Here is a 24,382-nt window from a genome sequence, read left to right as displayed (position 1 = left end):
AAAGATTTTTATTATTATTATTATTAGATTGGAGTAGAATTTAAAATTGGCTTTTAGGCTTGTGGGGCTTTTAAATATATTTCGATATTAAGCAAAGTAGACCTGGAATAACTTTAAATCAACAATCCTATTTTGAGAGTATTATTCGCATCCCAAATAATCATGCCAGGCCATCAGATAAAGATGATCTTAATTGTGAAGCTTGTCTGGACAATTAAATTGGTTGCACACTCAGACCAAATGCTGGGTTTGAAATGTTGGGGTTAAGTACTATGATTAAACATCCTAAATTAGAGAATGTTTTAAGGGAAATTAAAATATTAAGGAAGTTAAACTTAGATAAATGCATATTTAAGTTCCCATCCTTAGGTGACAAAAGGAACATGAAACTATTATGTTTTAGTGATGCTTCGCATGCTCATCTTTCTCTGCAGCGGTTTCATAATGTTTCTGAAAGGTGAGAGTGGGTAATATTATCGTTTATAATGGGAAGTTGAGGCAAATATAAACGGACATTGGCTCTTGTGCAGCCAAAGAATGTTTTTTAAGTGGGATTCTATACAGTTGGCATGCTGAAGATAATATACTCATTTAATATTACATAGATAATTGTTCCTTTTGGTATAATGTACACTCTACTAAAAACCTGAGTGGAAAAGCTACATATTGACCCTGTCGGTTGAAACAAATGCTGGAGGGAAAGGAAATCTCTAAAATTAAATAGGTGGATACACATCATCAATTGTCAAATAGTTTTTCAAAGAGAAATGCACACACAAAGAAATTGGTAGAGGAGGGTAAGGTAATACTTTACACAGAATATGGGAGTCTTTGATTTAATTTGTTTTGGAATTTTGGTTGTACATGTTAATTCTCATTTTTATTTAAAGAGAGAGAAGGGAATCTAGGAATTGCATATTATTTGTATTTCATTGTTTGCAGACAATGGACTTTAGCAGAGGATTCACTTGTGCTCCTGTACATAAGAAAATATTGAAACAGTGGTTGGTTGGCTGTGCATATTTGTACTGTGTATCTCGGTATATAACAGCTTGGAAAAAATTGTAAAAATTAGCTCCACTTGGATTGGATTTGTTTTCTTGTCACATGTACCGAGGTACAGTGAAAAATATTGTTCTGCATACAGTCCAGACAGATCATTCCTTCCGTGAAAAAAACCATAGGACATACATAAATATACAATGTAAATACATAGGCACAGACATCGGGTGATGCATACCGGAGGGCAGTACTACTCAGTAGGGAAGATGTGTGAAGAGATCAGTTCAGTCCATAAGAGGGTCATTCAGGAGTCTGGCAACAGCGGGGAACAAGCTGTTTTCGAGTCTGTTCGTGCGTGTTCTCAGACTTTTTACCTCCTGCCCTGTGGAAGAAGTTGGAAGAGTGAATAACCTGGGTGAGAGGGCTCTTTGATTATGCTGCTCGCTTTCCCAAGGCAGCAGGAGGTGTAGACAGAGTCAATGGATGGGAGGTGGGTTCGCGTGATGGACTGGGCTGTGTTCACGACTCTTGTAGTTTCTTACGGTCTTGGGCTGAGCAGCTGCCATACCAGGCTGTGATGCAGCCAGATATGACACTTTCTATGGTGCATCTGTAAAAATTGGTGAGAGTCAATGTGGACATGCCAAATTTCCTTAGTTCCCTGTGGACGTTTAGGCGCTGTTGTGCTTTCTTGGTCGTAGCGTCGACTTGGGTGGACCAGGAGGGATTGTTGGTGATGTGCACACCTAGGAATTTGAAGCTGTCAACCACCTCCACCTCGGCACCATTGATGCAGGCAGGAGTGTGTACAATAATTTGCTTCCTCAAGTCAATGACCAGCTCTTTAGTTTTGCTGACGTTGAGGGAGAGATTGTTGCAGTTACCCCACTCCACTCGGTTCTCTATCTCCCTCCTGTATTCTGACTACCATTGTTCAAGATCCGACCCACTACGGTTGTGTCATTTGTCATGTGGAGTACCTTTAAGAAATGGGTGTTTAAGAAATGTACCTTTAAGAAATGGGTGTTTACCAGTGATGTCAGAGTGTGGGTGGAGCTGGGCTGTCTGTCAGCCTTTTACTTACGTTTTAGGCTGCTTGCTGCAGAGTGTGTTTTTGGTTTCGTTTTCAGTGTTGGAGCTGAAGCCAGACAGAGCAGGTGTACTGTTGATCTCTCTGCCATGAAAAGACTATCTCTTGATCATTTGGTGAATTCAGAATTATAAATGTTCTCAATAGTGAATGTAAACCTAATGACCTTCTGTTAAAAGGTGTTTCTTTTGTCTTCTGGATGTTATTTGGGAAGTTATTAAAGATTACTTAGTGTTGTATTCTTTGGGGGTTGTACTTGAATTGATGGTTGCTAAGATGTTCACTGTATGTTTTAAAAAGGTTAACTTGAATTCACAGAATAAGCATGGTTTTGCTTTTAAAAAATACTTTTCCATTTCTGCTGTACCACACCTGTAGAGTGGGCCGTGTGCTCCCCATACCACAATCTAGTAAAAGTCGTGGGTCAGGTGACCTCCATGATACACTTTGGGGTTCTCTAAACCCTGGCCCATAACACATTAGCAAACTTGTAAATGAAGTTGGAGCCAAAATTTGCCACGTCATCGTGTGTGTATAGGGAGCATAGTAGGGACCTACGTACACAGCCTGGCTGGGCCCCGGTATTGAGGACTATCTTGGAGGAGGTGTTGTTGTTTATCCTTACTGATTGTGGTTTGTGGATCAGAAAGTCGAAGATCCAGTTGCAGAGTGAGGAGCCCAGTCCTAGGTTTTGGAGCTTTGTATGAGCTTGTGTGGTATTATCATGTTGAAGGTGGTGCTGTAGTCAATGAATAAGAGTCTGACATAGGAGTCCTTGTTGTCGAGATACTCCAGGGATGAGTGTACGGCCAGCGAGATGCATCTGCTGTGGACCGGTTGTGGCGGTATGCGAATTGCAGTGGATCACAGCATTCTGGGAGTATGGAGTTGACATGTCTCATGACCAACCTCTCAAAGCACTTCATAGTGATAGATGTCAAGGATGGTAGTCGTTGCAGCACATTGCCTGGTTCTTCTTTGGCACTGGTATGATGGTGGACTTCTTGAAGCAGGTGGGAACCTCAGAACAGAGTAGGGAGAGGTTGAAGATGTCAGCTAACACATCCGCCAGTTGGCCATGCAAGATCTTAGCGTAGAGCCAGGGACCGCGTCAGGACCCGTCGCTTTCCAAGGGCTCACGTTTAAGAAGCTGTGATGGTGGGGATGGGTGTGACCGAGGACGCCGGGGCAGTTGACAATGGTTTGATGGTTTCCTGCTCAAACCAAGCAAAGAATGCATTGAGTTCATTGGGGAGGGATGCGCAGCTGCCGGAGATTCTACTCAGCTTTGCTTTGTAGCCCATTAAGTTGTTTTAAGCCTTGCACAACCTACGACAGTCTATGATGTTAGTCTGTGACTCTAGCTTCATCTGGTATTGTCTCTTGGCATCCCTGATGGCTTTGCGGAGGTCAAAACTGGATTTCCTGTATAAGTCAGGGTCGCCTGACTTGAACGCCTTAGATCTGGCCTTTAGTAGCGAGTGAATCTCCCAGTTTAACCATGGTTTCAGGTTGGAGAACATACGTGCTACCTTCTTTGGCACGCAGTCTTCTACACACATGCTGATGAAGTCTGTGACGGTGGTGGCATACCCGTTTAGGTTGGCCGCTGAGTTCTTGAAGATGGACCAGGCCACTGACTCCAAGCAGTCGTGTAGCAGCTCTTCTGTTGCCCTGGACCAGCATTGCACGACCTTCTTAACCGGATTCTCTCACTTAAGTTTCAGCTTGTGTGCAGGGAAAAGGAGCAACTTCTTACGGTCCGATTTTCCAAAATGGAGTCGGGGGATGGATCAGTAGGTGCCCTTGGGTTTTGTGTAGCAGTGGTTGAGGATGTTGGAGCCCCTGGTGAGACAGGAGATGTGTTGTTGGAGATTTGGCAGGACACTCTTGTGGTTGGACTAGTTGAAGTCCCCGGCCACGATGAACAAGGCCTCCGGGTATTCTGTTTCATTGTTGTTTATAACTGTACAATTCATCAAGCGCCTTCTCCGCTTCCGTCTGGGGTGAGATGTAGACCACTGTGATAATGGCAGAAGTGAACTCCTATGGATTGTAATATAGGCGGCACCTCACAATCAGGTATTCCGGGTCCGGGAAGCAGTAGGGTCCGAGCACCAGGAGGAGTTGATAAGGAGGCAAAGTCCTTCACCTTTGCTTTGCCTGATGACGCTGTGCGGTCCACCCGGTGTATTGAGAAGCCGTCAGGGTGTATGGCACAGTCCGGTGAGGCAGGGGTTTCTCTGCGAAACAGAGCACACAGCAGTCTCTTACCTCCCTCTGAGAGGTAAGTCTAGTGTTAAGCTCGTCCAGCTTGTTTTCGATCATTTGGACATTTGCCAGGGGTATGCTGGGGTGAGGAGACTTGAAACTGCGTTGTTTTACTCCCATCTGCAGGCCGCCGTGTTTCCCTCGCTTTCTCAGTCGGCGGCTGCTTCTGGGTCGTCCTGGGATCCGATGGGAGAAAACTGACCTTGTGGAAGGAAAGTGGTTGTGTCTGGCAGGGTCCGGGGAGCTGGGTTCGATTTTGGATGTGCAGGGGGAACATATTTGTGATCTGATCGGGCCCTGGGGTTCCACGGGTTCCTCGCGTGGGGTCTCCGCCATTTTGGGGGTCTTTAATCCGGGTTTGGGTAGCTGGCAGGGTCTTCCTGGGTCAGGTTGGGCCGGGTCCCATGTTCGGTTCCAACGTTGGTGGCGTAGTCGGGCGCTCCTGGAATCGGGCCTTGGACTAGGCCTGGTTGGGCCTCCACGTGGATTCTCCCCCTTTCCTCCACCTTCTATACTTGTATACTTCCCAACATTGCTTTCTGGGGTATAACAAAGTGGTGGGGTTTGGTGGTGGTGGATTAGAGTTCAGAGTAGGGGGATGTGGGGTGAATCAGAGACCTGGTGGTGGGGATAGGAGAGATTGGAAGATTTGTGATGGGATTGGAAGCCTTGGGGTAAGGTGGGCAGGACGTGGCTGATAATGGAGGTTTCTTATGTAGGCACATGGATCAGGAGATGGGTGGGAAGGCACTTAACTTCTTGAGTACATCAAGTCCACAACCCAATGAAAATGCTGCCCTGACAGCAGCTAAAATTGAAAATCTGAATAACAATGAGACTCGCAGCCTGAAGGTTTCAGCACCTCTCAAAAGCTTTGACTGACAGTTAATTTCTTCCTTCCCCTTGAGCTCTCACTCCATGCAAGTACTCCCCGATTGTGTCAGTCTAAACATAACCTGTATTTTCCCACACCTGTTTACATGATTCTTTAACTCCAACTCACTAGTGTTCTTCTGAGATGAAGAGCTGAATTTTAACCTGAAACAAAATTGGTGGGGGTGAGGGAGGTTTAAAGTTTGAGAAATTTGTTTTGCAGCCGAAACCTGATCCAGCTTGTCTGTGTCTGGCTTTTACAGCAACAATTTCAAAATTTGCGGATGATATGAAACTTAGAAGTATTGGGCGGGAGTCTCCGTGAATCAGCGCGATGGCCTGAACCCGGCGCAAAAAATGGCACGAATCACTCTGGCGTCGGGCCCCCCGAAATGTTGCGAATTCTCCGGCCGGGAATGGACTGGTAGTGGCGTGACGCCATTCACGACGGTGTCATTCACGCCGCGCTGCGTCACTGCACAACCCCCTCAGGAGACCCGGCAAAATGGCCACCCGCTGCGCAGCGCCAAGTGAGACCCCCACTGCCTGCCCCCCTTTCCCCCTTCCGCCATCCCCCCTTCCCCATATCCCCCATTCCCCCATATCCCCCATATCCCCCCTTCCCCCATATCCCCCTTCCCCATATCCCCTATATCCCCCATACCCCCCTCTTCCACCATATCCCCCTTCCCCCATATCCCCCCTTCCCCATATCCCTGTTCCCCCATATCCCTCCTTCCCCCATTTCCTCCCTTCCCCCGTATCCCCTCCATATCCTCCCTTCCCCCATATCCCCCTTCCCTGTCCCCCCATATCCCCCCTTCCCACATTTCCCATATCCCCCATATCCCCCTTCCCCATAGCTCCCCCTATCTCCCCTTCCCCCATATCCCCGCTTCCCCCATATCCCCCTTCCCCCATTTACCCCTTCCCCCATATCCCCCCATGGGGGATATAGGGGAAGTGGGATATGGGGGAAGGGGATATGGGGAGGGGATATGGGGGATATTTGGGAAGGGGGGATATGGGGGAAGGGGATCTGGGGGAAGGGGATATGGGGGATATTTGGGAAGGGGGGATATGAGGGAAGGGGATATGGGGAGGGGGGATATGGGGGAATGGGATATGGAGGATATGGGGGAAGGGGGAACAGACCCGGCCCATCAGGCATACAATGCCCCCAGGACGTTCCAGGGCGGCCACGAGCCAGGGACAGACCCGGAGCACCAGGCGGACGGCGCCCACATCTAGTGCGAGTGCGGTGACGCTGGCGGGCCACACCCAGTGACGAGGAGGGCAGCCACAGGAACAGGCCCCCGTCGCAGTCGACCCAGGAAACTGACGCACAGAACACTGACACACAGGGCCCTAACACACAGGACCCTAACATACAGGACCCTAACACACAGGACACCGATGCCCAGGACACTGACGCACACGACACCCACACACAGGGGACGGGGGGACAGGAATCACCACTCCAGGGGACCCCGGACTTCGGGTCGGATGAGGAGCACGCCATTACGCCCCTGCTATCTACTACACCCTCCACCATCGCAGAGACACTCACCTCGGTTGGGCACTTTAGCAATGAGGCATCTGGGACACTAACCTGGTGCGCACAACACAGCCGTCCCGGTACAGCAGGTGGAGGCAGGAGCAGCCGAGGGGCCGGGCGGTCGGAGGGCAGCCCGGCGCAAGCAACCATCTGCCGCCCAGACGGGCCCTGGGTTCCTGGAGTTACCACACCCACCCATAGACCCGATGCAGTCACGGACCAAGGGATGACCGAAGGGGGTGACGGCCGGCTTGCGGCAGCTGCAGACGAAGGTGGAGGAGGCCACCCGCGTACAGGAGCAGGTAGCGGTGCCGGTCATGCGTATCACCCAGGCTGACACCGCACAGGTGGCGTCCGTGGTGGAGGCAATGGGTGCGACGGTGTCAGACATGGGTCGCAGTATGCAAGGTGTGGGGCTTTCCGTGCAGGCGGCATCCGTGGCCCAGGATATGGCTGCCCTCTCACAGGCAGCCATGAGCCAGCACCAGATCGCAGAGGCGCTGAATGCCGTGGCCCAGTCTCAGCAGGCAATGGCCCAGTCTCAGCAGGCCATCGATGAGGGCATCGGTGCCATTGCCCAGGTTCTGGCCGGTGTCGCCCAGACACAGACAGGGATGGCCAACTCCCTGAGCTCCATGGCTGTAAACTTGCTGACCCTTGTTGATACTGGGGCGGGCCTCCAAGACTGGCAGCGCCAGGTGTCGGAGGGGTGTCGGGTGCTCGGTCAGTTCGCATCCCCGACCCATGTAGAGGCCCGGGGGCCATCGGGCACCCCAAGGGAGGAGGAGGTGTTGGGGCCCGTTCCGGGTACCCCTATAGGGAAGGTCCCGGAACACCGCCACACCTCGGACTCCCCCCCCCCTTCCGTCCCAGGTGCATCTGGTGGGCAACAGGCTCGCCATCCCAGTCGCCCGAGCCGCAGCCTGGCCCATCTAGGCCGGGCCGCCCCAGGAAACGGCCGCCAAAGGGGTCCCTAGTCACAGGGCAGGAATCACAGGAGTCCACCTCCAGTTCTGCTGTACCATATGGGGAGCCACCTAGACGTAGTCATAGGGCCCGCAAGGCCAAACAATTAGACACTGAGTAAGTTGGCACGGGTGCAGGGCACAGATTAGTTATAGGGGCTAGGGCACGTGTATGAACTGTTTGTTATTGAAATCGCTTTCACACCTCCAGAAGCTGCCTTTGTGCTCTGTCCGATGCGTGCGGGGGTGTGGTGTGAGGTGAGCGCTAGTGTGTGTGTGAGGGGTGATAGAACGTCGGCCTCAGGTGAGCGTGTCCCCCGGGTCGCCCTCGCCATCCCCCCGGGCAGATGACGGGACCGTGCGAAGCAGTGTCACGGCCGCATGCAGGGACGGTCCGGGTGGAGGGTGGTACTGTGGCCATGGGTCAGATATTGTCCAACGATGTAGAGCCCAGCGCTCATCGCAGAGCAGGTTGTCATCATCCTCCATGGCCTCCAATAGACACGCTTCCACCGGCGACCGTGTGAGCCCGGCCCGTTGTGCCGCAGGTGGATGTGCAATGGAGGGGTGGTGTGCCTGCGGGTGGGGTGAGGGTGGTTGGTGTTGGGTGGGTGGGGTGAGAGTGGTAGGCTGGTGCCGTAGTGTGCAGTCTGTTCCCATACTTGGCGGTTCCCATGATAGCCCGTGAACCGGGCGGCTATCAGCCTGTCCCGTGCCTGCTGGCCCAGCCGGTAACGGTGGGCAGCCTCCCGTCCATGTCCAGCCCATCTATCCTGACCATTGCCCCATCCTCCTCATCTGGGGAGGTCTGCGCCTCGTCTTGCTACTCCTCCCTATCCCCCTTCTCTGCCTGCAGCACATCGCCCCTCTGCTGGGCTATGTTGTGCAGGACGCAGCAGACTGCAACGATGCGGCCAACCCTATCTGACGGGTACAGGAGGGCCCCCCCAGAGCGGTCCAGGCACCTGAAGCGCACCTTCAGCAACCCAAAGCACCTCTCTATCACACCCCTGGTCGCTGCATGGGCATCGTAGCAGTTCTCCGCGTCAGTCTATGGCCTCCGTACAGGCGTCATCAGCCAATACCGCAACGGATAACCCCTGTCGCCCAGCAACCAGCCCCTCAGCCGGAGGGGGGGGGGGGGGGGGGGGGGGGGGCGGTGTGTGTGTGGGGGGGGGGGGGTGTCCCTCAAACATGGTGGGGATGAAAGATTGCGCCAATACGGATGAGTCATGTACACTGCCCGGGTACGGGGCGCAGACGTGCAGGATCCTCATGCGGTGGTCACAGACCACCTGCACGTTCATGGAATAGATCCCCTTCCTATTCGTGAACACGGCCCTGTTATCCGCAGGTGGCCGCACGGCGCCGTGCATCCCATCGATCACCCCCTGAACCCTGGGCATCCTGGCCACGGGCAATTTAGCATTGCCAATCCACCAAACCTGTGCATCTTTGGACTGTGGGAGGAAACCGGAGCACCCGGAGGAAACCCACGCAGACACGGGGAGAACGTGCAAACTCCACACAGTCACCCGAGGCCGGATTTGAACCCGGGACCCTGGAGCTGTGAGGTAGCAGTGTTAACCACTGTGCCACCATGCAGAACATTGCACCACATAAAATAGAATTTATGTGTTTTTCCCTTTAAGTGTAATTGCTCTGCATTCTGAATGTTTAGGTCACTTACAAGTCAGGTTGAAGATGAAAACCCCTTGTTTGTTTGATTAACATGTCAATTAACAAGTGGAGACACTGGACCTTGTACGTCCTTTTTAAGAGGGAGCTGAAAAGCACAGCATGCCAAGATTGCTTTGCGTCTGTGAGAATAGGAGGTAAATTATTCAAGCTGTAAGTAGCTCTATTTAAAAAGTTTAACCTATCCTACATTAGCAGCTATCTTGAAGCAATATAATTGTTTTATTTTGTGGTTTGATTTCTGCTGCAGCTCTTGAGAAAACAGAAAGCAGGATTGTGTTGGGAGTCAGACACTAGGGACGAATAACTTTTAACTCATTAATTTGTCTAGATTAAAGTAAATTTGCCTACGATTAAGAATGGCACAGAAACATTACAGATTTTACAGGAGTGTGCGATAACAGATGCTATACATAAAAAAGAAAGTGTACAGGTGAGAGAAATGAATATGGAATTCTATGTTACTAAATGTATCAAAAACCTTTTCCAGGGCACCTTAACTGCAACATCTCACAACCTCAAAACTCCTCTGTTCGGAAAGTCGACAGCCAAGTAAGTGTGAGGGCAGTCTTATGATACATCTAAACAAACAAAATGCAGCAGCAGTCTGATTTTAGTTTGATCAAACTTTGTTTTAATCTAATACGTTCTCATTCCGATGCTCTTATCTTTCAGAAGGTGCTTATATTTTATTCAGCTCTCTGCATCTTTCCTTGAGGTTGCCACCAGTCAGGATGTAATCCTCACTCATGTTGGTGGATCCTATTCCAAACCCTCTCCACCAATGCTGTTCTTCTAAGACCAATGTGGCTCACTTTCACAAATGGTATCTTGTTAGGTGAATTGGGCATTCTGAATTCTCCCTCTGTGTACCCGAACAGGCGTCGGAATGTGGCGATTAGGGGATTTTCACATTAACGTCATTGCAGTGTTAATGTAAGCCTATGTGTGACAATAATAAAGATTATTACTGAAATTGGTGCATAACCACCTAAGACATATATTTAAGCTATGTCCAGTTCATTGTAAATACTTCTTTGTGGTGGATCTTTCATGGCATTTCATGCCTGTATAAGAGATTGTGTTTTTGCAGGGGTAGTGTGGTGTAGTCTGGAGGTTGAAGAGGAGCCGCTTAGAATCCTTGAAAAAAATGTTTATAAGATATCTTTTAAATGATCATTGAAGTAAGTGTTGTCAAATTGTTAGTGGAAAAATAAGTAATTAACTTGGGCAGGAGAATGTGTTTTTACGCTGGAATCGGGGGCGGCGGTGTTTTTCCGATGATCCGCTCCCTCAAAAACGGTGTACTCGAGGAGTAGGTCTCACGCCATAACGGCTTCAGGAGGTCACCTGAGGCCCTCCCCCGATGCTCCGCCCCAATGGGCCGAGTCCCCGGATTAATGTAGACCTCGCAAGGCGGCTGCGGACTGAGTCCAGCACCACCACAGTTAGGTGGAGCAGTTCCGCTGGCAGGGGTGGCTTCGGCGGGGTCTGTGGGAACTGGTGGGGGATGGTCCGGGGGTGGTGAGAGGGGTTACAGGGGAGCAGTTTTGTGGTAGGCCAAAGTTGTACAACGCGGCTGTCGTAGACGTTTGCCATGCGCATGTGTGGCCACGGACCAGGCCATTTTGTGGCTGCGGGTTTTGTGGCGCATGGGTGGTTACAATGGGAAATCATATTGACAATTGGCGGGAAGATAGAATTCCTCCGCCAGCAAATGGCGCGGCCGAGAAACACGCGGCTGGCGGTCCGGAGAATCCCGCCCATCATTTTCAGCCGGTATCAGCGTATAACTTCCCAGTGTCGCTGGATCAAACTTTTACTATATTACTGGAACTTCAGAATGTCACAGGGACAGAATATCATGAGCGCATTGGAGCAAACTTTCACAGTGCCACAGGGGCAAACCTTTAATATTGTCACACGTAGAGAGTTCAATACAATAGACAACCTATGACCAGCAATTCAACAAAATAATAACTGAAAGAGACTAATAATGTGAAAGATATTTGTCATTTTAACCCTGAAAGACTGAGACAACTTAGTAAGGGAACAATAAATCCATTTTTGGCATTGAACCATCAAAAAGATAATAAAAAAGTGTCCAATTTGATCATCCTTTCAGACAATCTGAACTTTTCATTTCTTAGTCTCATTTTTTAAAGAATGTGTCATTGACCTGTAGTGACATGTGGCCTTTAAAATATTAGTGATAAAATTTTGTTTTACATAAGCTTAATGATTGACAGTGATTATATGCCTGCTCTGCTTGTATTACTTCTGAGAAATATTTTTGGCTGCTTGCAAGTACATGACAATTTTCCTTATATTAGTGTTTCTAAGCATGGCAGACAGTTGGCAGTAACTATTAAGTACTATCTTCCTGGCTTCATCAAAAATATAACTGCTGCTCTGTGCAGAGGTCAAGCACTTTGTGAAATAAAGTTTTCATTTAATTTTTATGTCATTATTATTGTACGTTATATTTTAAAAATTGATTATTGGTTATTTTTTATCCAATAGCAATAAATGCTGCCTAGACAGTGACACCTACATCCATACATCCAATGAATGAATACATAAAGCAAAATCAAATAGTGTGTCCACAATTAAACACCCCAGTCATATGAGTTGAATTTCCTAGTTTTTTGACCTTGACCTTATGGTTCAGATTTTGCAGTCAGCTGAAAAGTGCTCGCACTCCTTGCTGACGTTGAAGACAATTTCCCGCAAAGATCTTGCGATTACTGTCATGTAGGTTTCTTCTTTAAGATGTCACTTTGAATCTGCCACCATGTCAAGGGGTTCTCCTACCATCCAGCAATAGTGATGCCATCAAGCAGCCAATCATATTGAATGATTCTGACAGACAGCAAACAAGGAAGTAAAAAGAACTGAAATATACACTTCTAATTAAACTTTTACGGCAAGTTAAGAAGTCATTGGAATATGGGATTAATGTAGATATTGAAATCTCAATAACAAATTGATACGTGAATTGTTCATATTGGAGGAATTTGTGATTCAGCAAATAAATTATTTTTCAAGTATAGTGAGGGTATTCAACAGTAATTATGAACTTAGTTATACTGTTAAATGTATATCTCTTCAATAAGAGGTAGCTTTTTCAAGAGCTTTTAATAAGGCTAATAGCTTAAAAGGGCATGTTTTCAACAGTTCAGCGATTTCTAACTGAAGTCTAGGACACAACAGTGCACCCAATGGAAAGCATAGAATCATTAACATCATTGGATTGGATTGGATTTGTTTATTGTCACGTGTACTGAGGTACAGTGAAAATTTTTCTGCGAACAGCTCAACAGATCATTAAGTACATGGGGCAACCGTTGCTAACTTTTGGTTGGTTCAATTGGCTCTGTTTTATAACCTTTGCTCTCGAGTCGCCAGGTATCTTTATGATACCGCCACGAGGTTCAAGTCCAAGTAATGATCAATAACTCGATACACCGATTAGTAAGATTCAAATCAAAGCACATTTATTATACACAGTAATCGCTACTCATGCACAAATTCTACGTCTAAGCTACTTCTACAACTAACAGGCCTATACTTTGCTTCGGACTGGCCCACCAGGCCAGGGGAACAAATGGCCTTTCGTTCGGGTTCTGAGTCTGCGGGATTCGAAGTTGGTACGGATTGGTAGCTAGGAGCGCCTATCTCGTAGCGAGCGTTTACTTACGACTTACTGGATTTCGGCGGCAGTTGAACCGGTCACAGTCAAGGTTGGTTCGCGTTGCTGAGTGACCCGGTCAAGAAGAACGATTTGAACTTGGGGGCTTAACTTTATAGTCGCCAGGGCCTTCCCGCCTTTCGGGGCGGACCCTGTACCTGGATCCAAGTGATTGGACTTTGTTCCAATCGCTTGGTTTGATTTCTCCAATACTGGAGCGGTTCCCTGATCGATGGGCGGTCTTGAGGTGTTCGTTAACCTCTTTTGTGTTGGCTCCTGCTGGCGCCGGGGGAGTCTGGCTTGGCTTTGTTTGTCTCAAATGTTGCAATTGTTCCCGGGGATCGCTCATCAGTATGTAGATGGCTGCTACATTATTATGCAGATAGCTGCTTGTATTGATGCTGTCTGGGCTTTTGCAGAGTTTAATACACAGTAACTTGCACCTGCTGGTTTCTGCCTGTGTTGGCTGAATTTCCCTGCAGCCTTTGCTGTTCTCCATTTTACATCGGGAGTTGGCCAACTCAGGTGGCTACACTTCCTCCTTGTGATCCTAACGCGAAGCGTGAAGGATCACATAGCTGCGTTGGTTTTCATTCCCTGACCCGGCGAGCACTCTTCTATGGCCTCTACACTGACCATAACTATGCAAAAAAATTTTAACTAACAATTCTGAGGGGCGCTATGTCAAACAGGGCATGCATTACAAAACAAGAAAATCGGAACCTCTAACTATCCTTAATAAACTACACTCACTCAAACATTTCATCACACTACCTTCCTAAACGATACAAACAAAATCATAGCAGTATTATACACATTTTCTGGCTTGGCAGTCAAACTCAGGATTATACAATTGCTCATGAACATTTCTTTATTTACAACAAATCGCAAATGAATGCTCTTTATTATAGATCGCGGGGGTCGGGGGTCTGGTCGTATCCGAAAATAGGGGATCTTATTCTATATACCGGGCTCTCCTTCTCCATTTTCTTAGACGAATAATCTGCACGATGCAGCAGAGTATCTCCAATACCAATAGGGATTCTATCACATAGGACAGGGAGTACCAGGTTATAAACCTGTCACACCAAGATGGTGTGGTGTCGCTCGTGACTGGGCTCTGGGTACTGTGGGGAAGTGAATCATTAACGGCTGGGGGAGTTGAGGTCAGGGGGTTCGCGTTCGCGCGCAACCAAATGTCCATTAGGGTTATGAGCAACGCGGAGGATGTCCTCATGGTTCTTCTTCTCTTTCTTTTCTTCTCTTCTCTTCTCCTGGAGCTTCTGGAGTTCTGTGTGATCAAGCATAGTGTCTGTTACTCTCTTGGTTTAATATCTCGTACGATAGCCTGTCTGTCCTTTAGTGCCAATTACTCCCTTTATAATTGGTCACTATGTGTGACTCCCTCGTTTTTTTTTTCAAAAACCGAATTTCAGGACAAGACACACTTACAAATAATGAACCAGTGCGAGCCGTCTCGCAGACTGTGCGGTTTACCATCCAAATGTTTGAGGATGTAAATAGCAGAGGGTTAGCAACCTAAGGGTTACCTGAAAACAAAAGGAAACTTTTTGAACAAAACTTTGCCGAAATGAGGTGCGTATGGGCCGCGACGGGTACAATTTGGATGGAGTCCCCAGGTAGGACGGCGACCAATGCCGTGTGTGCTGTACCCGAGCGTAGTTGACCAGAGGGGCTCCCAGGCAGGGCGGGTCCCAATGCCGTTTCTCCACTGCCTGAGCAACCGACAAGAATGGGCAAGAGATGTAGTCATCGTGGGGGGTTGCCGTATTGGTTCCTTCCTCGAACCAGAAGAGCTGTTACGAACGGGGGTCTGTGTTTCCGTCGACAGACGAGTTCCTCTGAACTGGCGTCTGGGACATTAACAAGTCTCTGTGGACAAACTAGTTCCGCTGAACTAGCATTTGGCCAAACTAGTTCCTCTGACTGCCAGTGGGCGTCAGAAGGGTGGTGGCGTGGGGCCGTGGATAAAAAAAATTCCGGTCTGACATACAACATTTAACAAAACACTACAAACAACATCAAACATGCTGCAGGTTCCATCAGAAAGGACCCCGTTTTCTCCCAAGCGGTTCCTTTTAAAACATCATCTGGACACCTCAGTTATCGGTTGCGAACAGGGTCGCAAAGGGGTTCTTGTTTTGGGAGTCAGACTCCAAGTCGTCATCTTCTCCCGGATGCAAAACTCTCGAGTGTATCAGGGCTAATAGGACTGCATGGTGTGAGGTGGAGTCGCTCTCGTCATTCCGGACGAGTCTGTACGAATTATCTCTGTGCCAATAGGTGGTGTCTAGTTCTGTGGGGACGGAATCTGGGTCGTCATTGTAGGTCGGTGGTCGGTGGTGGGGTTTGTTTAGGAAAGTGATCGTGGAGGGATCACTCGAATCGTGGTCAGATTCGCTGGGTGTCGGTCCTGTTGCATGGGGATAGTAGGGAGGTGTGCAGTGGCTATTGTCTGAGTCACAGTCGCTGTCACTGCTGCTGCTGGCTGTGGGCGTTCTGGGGCGGAGTGTATATTTCGGGGGTGGAGTCGAGGTTGAGTCCGTGGCTGGGCTGGACGTGTTGGGGGAGGGTAGGGTTACGGTGGCTGTGGGCGGGGTGGGGTCTGCTGCGTCGAGCATGACGTGGTATGCATGGTTAGACTGTGTTCCATATGCCTTCATCTGGTTGATATGGAACCATGCAGTCTTTCTATTGGGGTACTTTATTTTGTAGACGGAAGGGCTTACTTTGTCCGCAATGGAGTACGGACCCGAGTACTTTGGTGACAGGAATGTGCTGGGGTTGTGTACGGAGAGCATGACTTGCTGTCCTACACTGAACTCTGTCACATGCACTGTCTTATCGAAACAGGCCTTGCTCTATTTCTTTCTGGTGCCCAATTTCACTGCGGCTGCTAGCTGAGCCCCTTTAACATTCTCTACTAATTGTTTGACTGCGTTCTCGTGTGTGAGGGCTGTCACTTCGGGGCTGGTCAAGTCTAAGCCTAATAAAAACTCTGTGCCTTTCATGGGGCGTCCGGTCATGAGAGTGTGTGGGGTGTAACCTGTGGATGTGGAAACCGTGTTTTGCAAAAACATCAGCGCAAAAGGGAGGACTGAGTCCCACGTGGTGTTGTTTTGCTGGACCATTTCTCTGAGGGTTGATTTTAGGGTCCGACTCATGCGCTCCACGATAACACTCGATTGGGGGTGGTATGCAATGGGGAATTTTTGGGTAATGCCAAATATCGTGAGGACGTTCTTCATGACACGTCCCGTAAAATGGGAACCTTGGTCGGAGTCAATGTTGCAGGGGAGTCCCCATCTCGTAAAGATGTGGTGGGTTAAAATCTTGGCTGTGGCCTTTGCAGTGTTCGTTCTGGATGGGAATGCTTCCACCCATTTTGTAAACGTGTCTATCACCACGAGTACATATTTATAACCATTCCTGCAATGGGGCAATGGTCCTATATAATCAGTCTGGAGGTTAGTCCAGGGGCCATTAACGGGTCGGGTGTGACTGAGCTGAGCCTTTTTGGCATATCTGTCTGGGTTGTTCTGGGCACAGATAAGACAATTCTCAATGTAGTGATTTAAATCGTCCTTTAAACTCGGCCACCAGCAGAGCTGCCTGAGGTGGGTTGTAGTGGGATCGATTCCCTGATGTCCATGACCGTCATGGAATAAACAAATCAGTTGCTTCCTGTACTGTTCAAGAACCACATAAAGGGTGTCATGTGTGGTTGGGGTAGTATCAGGTATTGCGGTACCCGAGAGGCTGTAGACCATTGGGTAAGCCTAGCAGCTTACCATTGGCTGTTTGGTATGTGGCTCCGCCCTGACATGTGGGGTATAAGAACAGGTGCCTTCCCAGCAGCCCTCATTCTGTACCGAAGCTGCTGGGGAACAGATCTAGTCTATTAAAGCCTTCAGTTATGATACAACCTCGTCTTCAAGTCTAATTGATTGTGCATCAGTGGTCAGAGCATTTTTAAACCTCTCGTAGGGTGCTGGATAGTTTCCTCTCAAAATCTCCCTGAGATTGCTGTCCTGCTTCTGGGCCTGCACTAAATCCTCGATCTTAGTCTGCGAGACCTGAACTGCATTCACTGGTGCGCTTTCAGGGGGTGTCCAAAAATATCCGTGCCTGGAACCTGCTTTAGCCAGTGCGTCGGCTTTTACATTTCCAGGGGGGGAGGAACGATGGTGACTACGAACTTTGACTATCCTAAAAGTCCTGTTCTGTGCTCTCTCTAAGATGTGACGCAGCAATGGGGCTGAAGGGAGGGGTTTTCCGTCTGCGGAAACAAATCCTCTTGCTTTCCACAGGGGTAGGAATTCCGTAAGGCTGTTGCAGACTTAGAGGCTGTCCGAGTATATGTCTGCTGGGCTGGGGAAGGAATCTGGGTGTTCCACTATATATGCGATGGCCGCAGGTTCTGCTGCCTGCGCGCCTAAGTGTCCTGGAAGTTTTATTGCTATTTCTTCTAGGGCGCGTCCCTGCGCGTCCTCGACATAAATACCGCATCCTGTTACGCGCTTCCCTTCTAATATTGTGGAAGATCCATCCACACATGTCCTTATGGGTTCGCACGTGTCTGTGTGCTTGGGGCTCTGGGTGAACTACCTATCTTTCTGGGGGGTGTTTTAGCAATAAAGGGGCCTGTGTTGTGGTGTGGAGAGATAATGTCACATTCATGGGGGGTTCCGGGGTACTGTAGGTTGTCAGCTAAAAAAGTGTGGGTCTTTGTCCTTTTAACAGTGATGTCCCGTCCCAGCAAAAGAAGGGTCCATCTAGCTGCTCTAATCTGACTAACTGTACCGTCCTTGAGGCGTCCATCCAGTAAAGGTTGGGTGGGGGTGTGTTCTGTGAGGATTGTGATGGGGTTCAGTCCGGTAATGTACGAAAAATACTGTACCGCACAGAATACTGTGAGCAGGTGCCTTTGACAGGCTGAAAATCCCTGCTCCACAGCATCTAAAACTCTGGAGGCGTAAGCCACGGGCCTTAACTGTTCGTGCTGTTCCTGAAGGAGCACGGCTGAAAGGGTGCGGTCTGTGCTTGCTACCTCTATCGCATAGGGGGAAAACGGTTCTGGAACTTGTAGTGCGGGGGCTGCTATGAGTGCTTGTTTCAACGAGTCCACAGCATCCGTATGCTGCGGAAGCCATTCCCAGGGAGCTCCTTTCTTTAGGAGGTCTGAGAGGGGTGCTGCCTTGCTGGCGAAACCGTCAATGTGGTTTCGGCAGTAGCCAACCAGTCCTAAAAACGACCAGAGGGCTGAAACGTTCTGGGGAAGGGGCAATTTAGCAATTGCGTCAATCCTTTTGTGCTCAATCTTGCATTTACCATATGTGATAATTGTACCCAAATATAATCACCTTGTCTTCCAAAATCTGGGCCTTTTTGGGGTTAACTTTACATCCAATTGCTTGTAGGAGTTCGGACAGAAGCTCAGTGTGCTCTTCCTTGGTGTCTGTCTGAAGTAGTAGGTCGTCTACGTACTGGACCAGACATTCGGGGAGGGAAAATTTGGCTAAACCATTTGCCAGCTGTCGGTGGAAAATGGAGGGGGAGTTGTGGAATCCTTGTGGAAGGCATGTCCACATGTACTGTTGATTTTTAAAGGTGAAGGCAAATTTGTACTGGCACGCCTTTGCCAATGGAATGGACCAGAGTCCATTACTGATGTCCAAAACCGTAAAGTGTCGGGAATTGAGTCCCTGCTTGAGCATGGTGTCGGGACTTGTGGCTACTGTGGGGGCTGCTGCGGGGGTGAGTTCCTCGGAATCGATGGTCAGCCGCCATGATCCATCGGGCTTTCTCACTGGCCAAATCGGCATTATTACTGGAGGCTACTGATCTGAGTATGCCCTGCTCTAATAAGCTTTTGATTACCTTTGAGATTTCTCCCTCTGCCTCTTGGGGAATCCATACTGTTTTTGGGGTCTAGGGTCAGGTCCTGTGATTTGTACTGAACCAGTCATCCGGCCACAGTCGTGCTTGTGCGTCACGAATGCTGTCCTGTTCTTCTGTAAAACTGCCCTAACCTGCTTGTCCGTGCTAAGTGTCGTCGGGATAAACCAAAATTCGCCTACTGCGCTGATTTTGTTGGCGTATTCTCCTATTGTGAGCGTTGTGGGGGCTCTTGCGGATTTTGCCATTCTCCAGACACACTGGTTGACTGGATCAAATGAAAGCTGGTGGGAGGTCATGAAGTCTATCCCCAGAATGTGTTCTGCTGTGTGGGGCAGGTCAACTAAAACTACGGGGTGCTTGGTGGTGATGTTGCCGATTTGAATGGGTACAGGGGCTGTGATGTGTCCCTGCTGTGAGTGGCCTGTAAAGCCGCTGAGTGTGATGGTGGCTGTAGTGGGCCACGTGTCCTTTTGGATCATGGTGGAGGAATTTATTGTGGTGCGGGACCCTCCTGTGTCCCAGAGAAACTCAATGGGCTGTCCCCGTATGTTTGCTGCGACTACCGGTCGTCCGGACCTATCCCAAAGGGTGTCGCAGACCCAATTGGGGGAGCCCGAACATCATCAGTCCGTTCCGTTCAGGTCCGTCTGATCTGAACGGGTGCTCACACTATGTATGGGCTCTGTCTTATTCTTACTTAGAGTGCCCGTCTGCTGGGCTCTCTGTGGCTTTCGTGGGGCATTGCATTCCCTTGCAAAGCGTCCCAACTGTCCACAGTTGTAACACTCCTGTGACTTTTGTGGGAGGCTGTTCTTTCCTTCATTTACCCATACGGGGTTCTGGTGTGTTTTAACTGCCTGTATATCTGCGTTGGCCTGCTTTTCTTTGGGATTTTTAACTGCGGGTTTGTTTTGTACAGACTGCTCCCAGGTGCGGGACAATCTTTTTACGACCCATTTCTCATTATGAGCCTCCTCTGAGGGATCATAATTCGCACAAGCTTTTTGTCCTGTTTCTGTGGCATGGGAGATAAGGGTGCGGGTCCATTTGGCCATGTTGTCTGGGGACAAATGGGCGCGGTCTAAGTCTCCAAAAACTGCTGCAAAGTGGATCCACAGGCGTCCACCAAACGCTGTGGGGTGCTCGGTTTTCTTTTGCCTGCATTTATTGAGGCCATCTACGGGGTCACCCCGGTTACACCCGATTGCATCTAGGACCGCGGTATGCATTTCTGCAAGGGTGCCTCCTCCTACATTCTGTGGGTCGGGAAGGGCTGCTACGACCGAAGGGTCTAAACTCAAAACTGTGAGTTTTACATGCTCTCGCTCATCCAGGCCATATATGGTCGCCTGCTGCTTTACTCTGGCAAAGAAATGGTGGGGGTCTGACGTGGGGAGGAACGGTGTGATTTTCTTGCACGCATCCCGTAATTGGGTCACTGTTAAGGGGGTGGTGTACAGAAATTCCGTATCGTCTGATGTGGCTGTGCGGTGGGTTGTTACAGGGTTTATTGGAGCCTGAACTATCTGCTCTGTGGGGGGTTGGGGCGCTTTCCTCTTCTGAGGCTTTCCCTGCGCACATGTTCCCTGAACATATCTCTGCGCTGTCTCATTTAATTCTTCCCAACCAGTGCCGTCTTCCTCATCTAATTTTGCTCCAGAGGTTTCCTGGGATCCTTTTTAGACTGAAAGCAGAGATTGCAGTTCTGCAATCTGCTTCCGGCACTTTGCGTGGTCTAACGAGCTTTGTCTTTGCTCTATTGTGGCAGCATGGAGTGCTCTTAATGCTGCCTTCAGGTCACTACACTGCCACTGCAATGCTTCTACCTGCTTCTCGGTTTCCTCTCGTACCAGGACTACACATTGCGTGTCCTGATCGGCCTTTTCATACTTGGACTGGAAGCTGCTTAAGTGCGCCAGACAAGACTGGTGTGCCCACTTGGCATCATCCACCTCTCCATCTTTTGCTGCCAACTTCCTCCTTAGCTCTACGTTCTCTCTTTCTACCTCACTTACATCGACCTTACTCATTCGATGTATGCCTTCTATCTCTTTCCGGAGCATCCTAATAACCTCCTCTGTGCCTCGCAATTGTGCCAAGCAGGACACGATTGCCATCGGCTTGCGAGCTTTTCCTAAGCTTTTCTGGCGAATCTCGCTCAGGTTCTCCTACCAAGTATGTCCTATACTCCCGGGACCTGTTTCCTCATTGCTACAGAATTCGCTCCAAAGGGGCTATCCTTTCCCTTTGAGGTACTTCCTGATTTCTTCTTCCCATACGGGACACTGTTCTACTCTACTGCTGCTGGTCGCTGAAACCCAAATTCTTCTGGGTTCATGAGGCGCTGCATTGCCTGCATTGCCATCTTTCCTATCCGAATGCTTCTTTTAAATTTGGAACAGGGGAGCTAAGGCGGTGCTGTAATTACGGGTACGGCTTTCGCTAATTTCCGAAATACAAACTCCCGACAGTTTTGTCGCAACAAAAATATCTATCAGTTTACCTTATAGCCCTGTTAGTTATGCATGCATACACACACTTCTGAATTATGAGGATTGATCAGAACTGCTTGAACATTTGTGGTTTTCTGTTCCCAATTGGATCTCTAATTCAAATTTTTGGGTTCTCCCGGAGTGGTTAAGCCACTTCTAGTTCGGATCCCGTCAGGATGTCGGCAGTAATATGTTGCTAAGAACAAAGACAAAGAAATGTACAGCACAGGAACAGGCCCCTCGGCCCTCCAAGCCCGTGCCGACCATGCTGCCCGACTAAACTACAATCTTCTACACTTCCTGGGTCCGTATCCCTCTATTCCCATCCTATTCATGTATTTGTCAAGATGCCCCTTAAATGTCATTATCGTCCCTGCTTCCACCACCTCCTCCGGTAGAGAGTTCCAGGCACCCACTACCCTCTGCGTAAAAAACTTGCCTCGTACATCTACTCTAAACCTTGCCCCTCTCACCTTAAACCTATGCGCCCTAGTAATTGACCCCTCTACCCTGGGAAAAACTTTTGGTTGGTTCAATTGGCTCTGTTTTATAACCTTTGCTCTCGAGTCACCAGGTATCTTTATGATACCGCCACGAGGTTCAAGTCCAAGTAATGATCAATAACTCGATACACCGATTAGTAAGATTCAAATCAAAGCACATTTATTATACACAGTAATCGCTACTCATGGAAATATTCGACGTCTAAGCTACTTCTACAGGCCTATACTTAGCTTCGGACTGGCCCACCAGGTCAGGGGAACAAATGGCCTTTCATTCGGTTTCTGAGTCTGCGGGATTCAAAGTTGGTACGGATTGGTAGCTAGGAGCGCCAATCTCGTAGCGAGTGTTGACTTAAGACTTACTGGATTTCGGCGGCAGTTGAACCGGTCACGGTCAAGGTTGGTTCGCGTTGCTGAGTGACCCGGTCAAGAAGAACGATTTGAACTTGGGGGCTTAACTTTATAGTCGCCAGGGCCTTCCCGCCTTTCGGGGCGGACCCTGTACCTGGATCCAAGTGATTGGACTTTGTTCCAATCGCTTGGTTTGATTTCTCCAATACTGGAGCGGTTCCCTGATCGATGGGCGGTCTTGAGGTGTTCGTTAACCTCTTTTGTGTTGGCTCCTGCTGGCGCCGGGGAGTCTGGCTTGGCTTTGTTTGTCTCAAATGTTGCGATTGTTCCCGGGGATCGCTCATCAGTATGTAGATGGCTGCTACATTATTATGCAGATAGCTGCTTGTATTGATGCTGTCTGGGCTTTTGCAGAGTTTAATACACAGTAACTTGCACCTGCTGGTTTCTGCCTGTGTTGGCTGAATTTCCCTGCAGCCTTTGTTGTTCTCCATTTTACATCGGGAGTTGGCCAACTCAGCTGGCTACACAACACAAGGTATACAATGTAACTAATTAAGCACCGGCATCAGATGAAGCATACAGGAGTGTAGTGTTAATGAGGTCAGTCCATAAGAGTGTCATTTAGGAGTCTGGTAACAGTGGGGAAAAAGCTGTTTTTGAGTCTATTTGTGCGTGTTCTCAGACTTCTATATCTCCTGCCCGTTGGAAGAAGTGGAAGAGTGAGCAAGCCGGGTGGGAGGGGTCTTTTATTATGCTGCCTGCTTTCCCCAGGCAGCGGGAGGTGTAGATGGAGTCAATGGATGGGAGGTAGATTTGTGTGATGGACTGGGCAGTGTTCATGACTCTCTGAAGTTTCTTGCGGTCCTGGGCCGAGCAGTTGCCATACCAGGCTGTGATGCAGCCAGATAGGATGCTTTCTATGGTGCACCTGTAAATGTTGGTGAGAGATAATGTGGACATGCTGAATTTCCTTAGTTTCCTGAGGAAGTATAGGCGCTGTTGTGCTTTCTTGGTGGTAGCGTCGACGTGGGTGGACCAGGACAGATTTTTGGAGATGTGCACCCCTAGGAATTTGAAACTGCTAACCATCTCCATCTCGGCCCCATTGATACTGACAGGGGTGTGTACAGTACTTTGCTTCCTGAAGTCAATGACCAGCTCTTTAGTTTTGCTGGCATTGAGGGTGAGATTGTTGTCGCTGCACCACTCCACTAGGTTCTCTATCTCCCTCCTGTATTCTGACTCGTCGTTATTCGAGATCCGGCCCACTATGGTCGTATTGTCAGCAAACCTGTACATGGAGTTGGAACCAAATTTTGCCACGCAGTCATGTGTGTATAGGGAGTAGAGTAGGGGGCTAAGTACGCAGCCTTGTAGGGCCCTGGTATTAAGGACTATTGTGGAGGAGGTGTTGTTGTTTATTCTTACTGATTGTGGTCTGTGGGTCAGGCAGTCTAGGATCCAGTTGCATAGTGAGGAGCCTGGTCCTAGGTTTTGGAGCTTTGATATGAGTTTGGCTAGGATTATGGTATTGAAGGCAGAGCTGTAGTCAATGAATAGGAGTCTGATGTAGGAGTTCTTGTTGTCGAGATGCTCTAGGGATGAGTGTAGGGCCAGGGGAATGGCATCTGCTGCAGACTGGTTGCGGCGGTACAGATTGCAGTGGATCAAGGTGTTCTGGGAGTACGGAGGTGATGGGCTTCATGACCAATCTCTCGAAGCACTTCATTACACTGAAGTCAGGGCCACCGGATGGTAGTCATTGAGGCATTGAATCAACGTTTCCATTTTTAACTCTGCGCATGTGAATAGCAGAAGTTGCTGTTCTGGTGGTCCATGTGCTTTTAGGCGAAGAAACCTACATCTTATCTTGGGGTGATGGGTCCTTTAAGAACTAGGATTTGATTTCTGTTTAAAAAAAACTTGGTTTCAGGAAATGATCCTATGACCAGGTTTCCTGGGA

At 48.9% G+C, this 24,382-nt stretch overlaps 1 protein-coding gene across 5 annotated transcripts in view; it reads left to right on the top strand.

Annotated features, from left to right (window-relative positions):
• LOC140408434 (protein STPG4-like) overlaps positions 1-24,382 on the top strand; it is a 126,175-nt gene that overhangs the window by 19,127 nt on the left and 82,666 nt on the right. For all 5 annotated transcript variants that reach the window (XR_011940133.1, XM_072495745.1, XM_072495665.1 and 2 more), the window contains one exon: positions 9,948-10,009. Coding sequence is in view for 4 of the 5 variants with exons in the window: in XM_072495745.1 (XP_072351846.1) it covers positions 9,948-10,009 (62 nt within the window). In the remaining variant the exon portion in view is untranslated. The remainder of the gene's footprint in view (positions 1-9,947; positions 10,010-24,382) is intronic.

Source organism: Scyliorhinus torazame, chromosome 1 (genome assembly GCF_047496885.1).
Source record: "Scyliorhinus torazame isolate Kashiwa2021f chromosome 1, sScyTor2.1, whole genome shotgun sequence".
NCBI lineage: Eukaryota > Metazoa > Chordata > Chondrichthyes > Carcharhiniformes > Scyliorhinidae > Scyliorhinus > Scyliorhinus torazame.
This window is presented reverse-complemented; position numbering and strand designations above follow the sequence as displayed.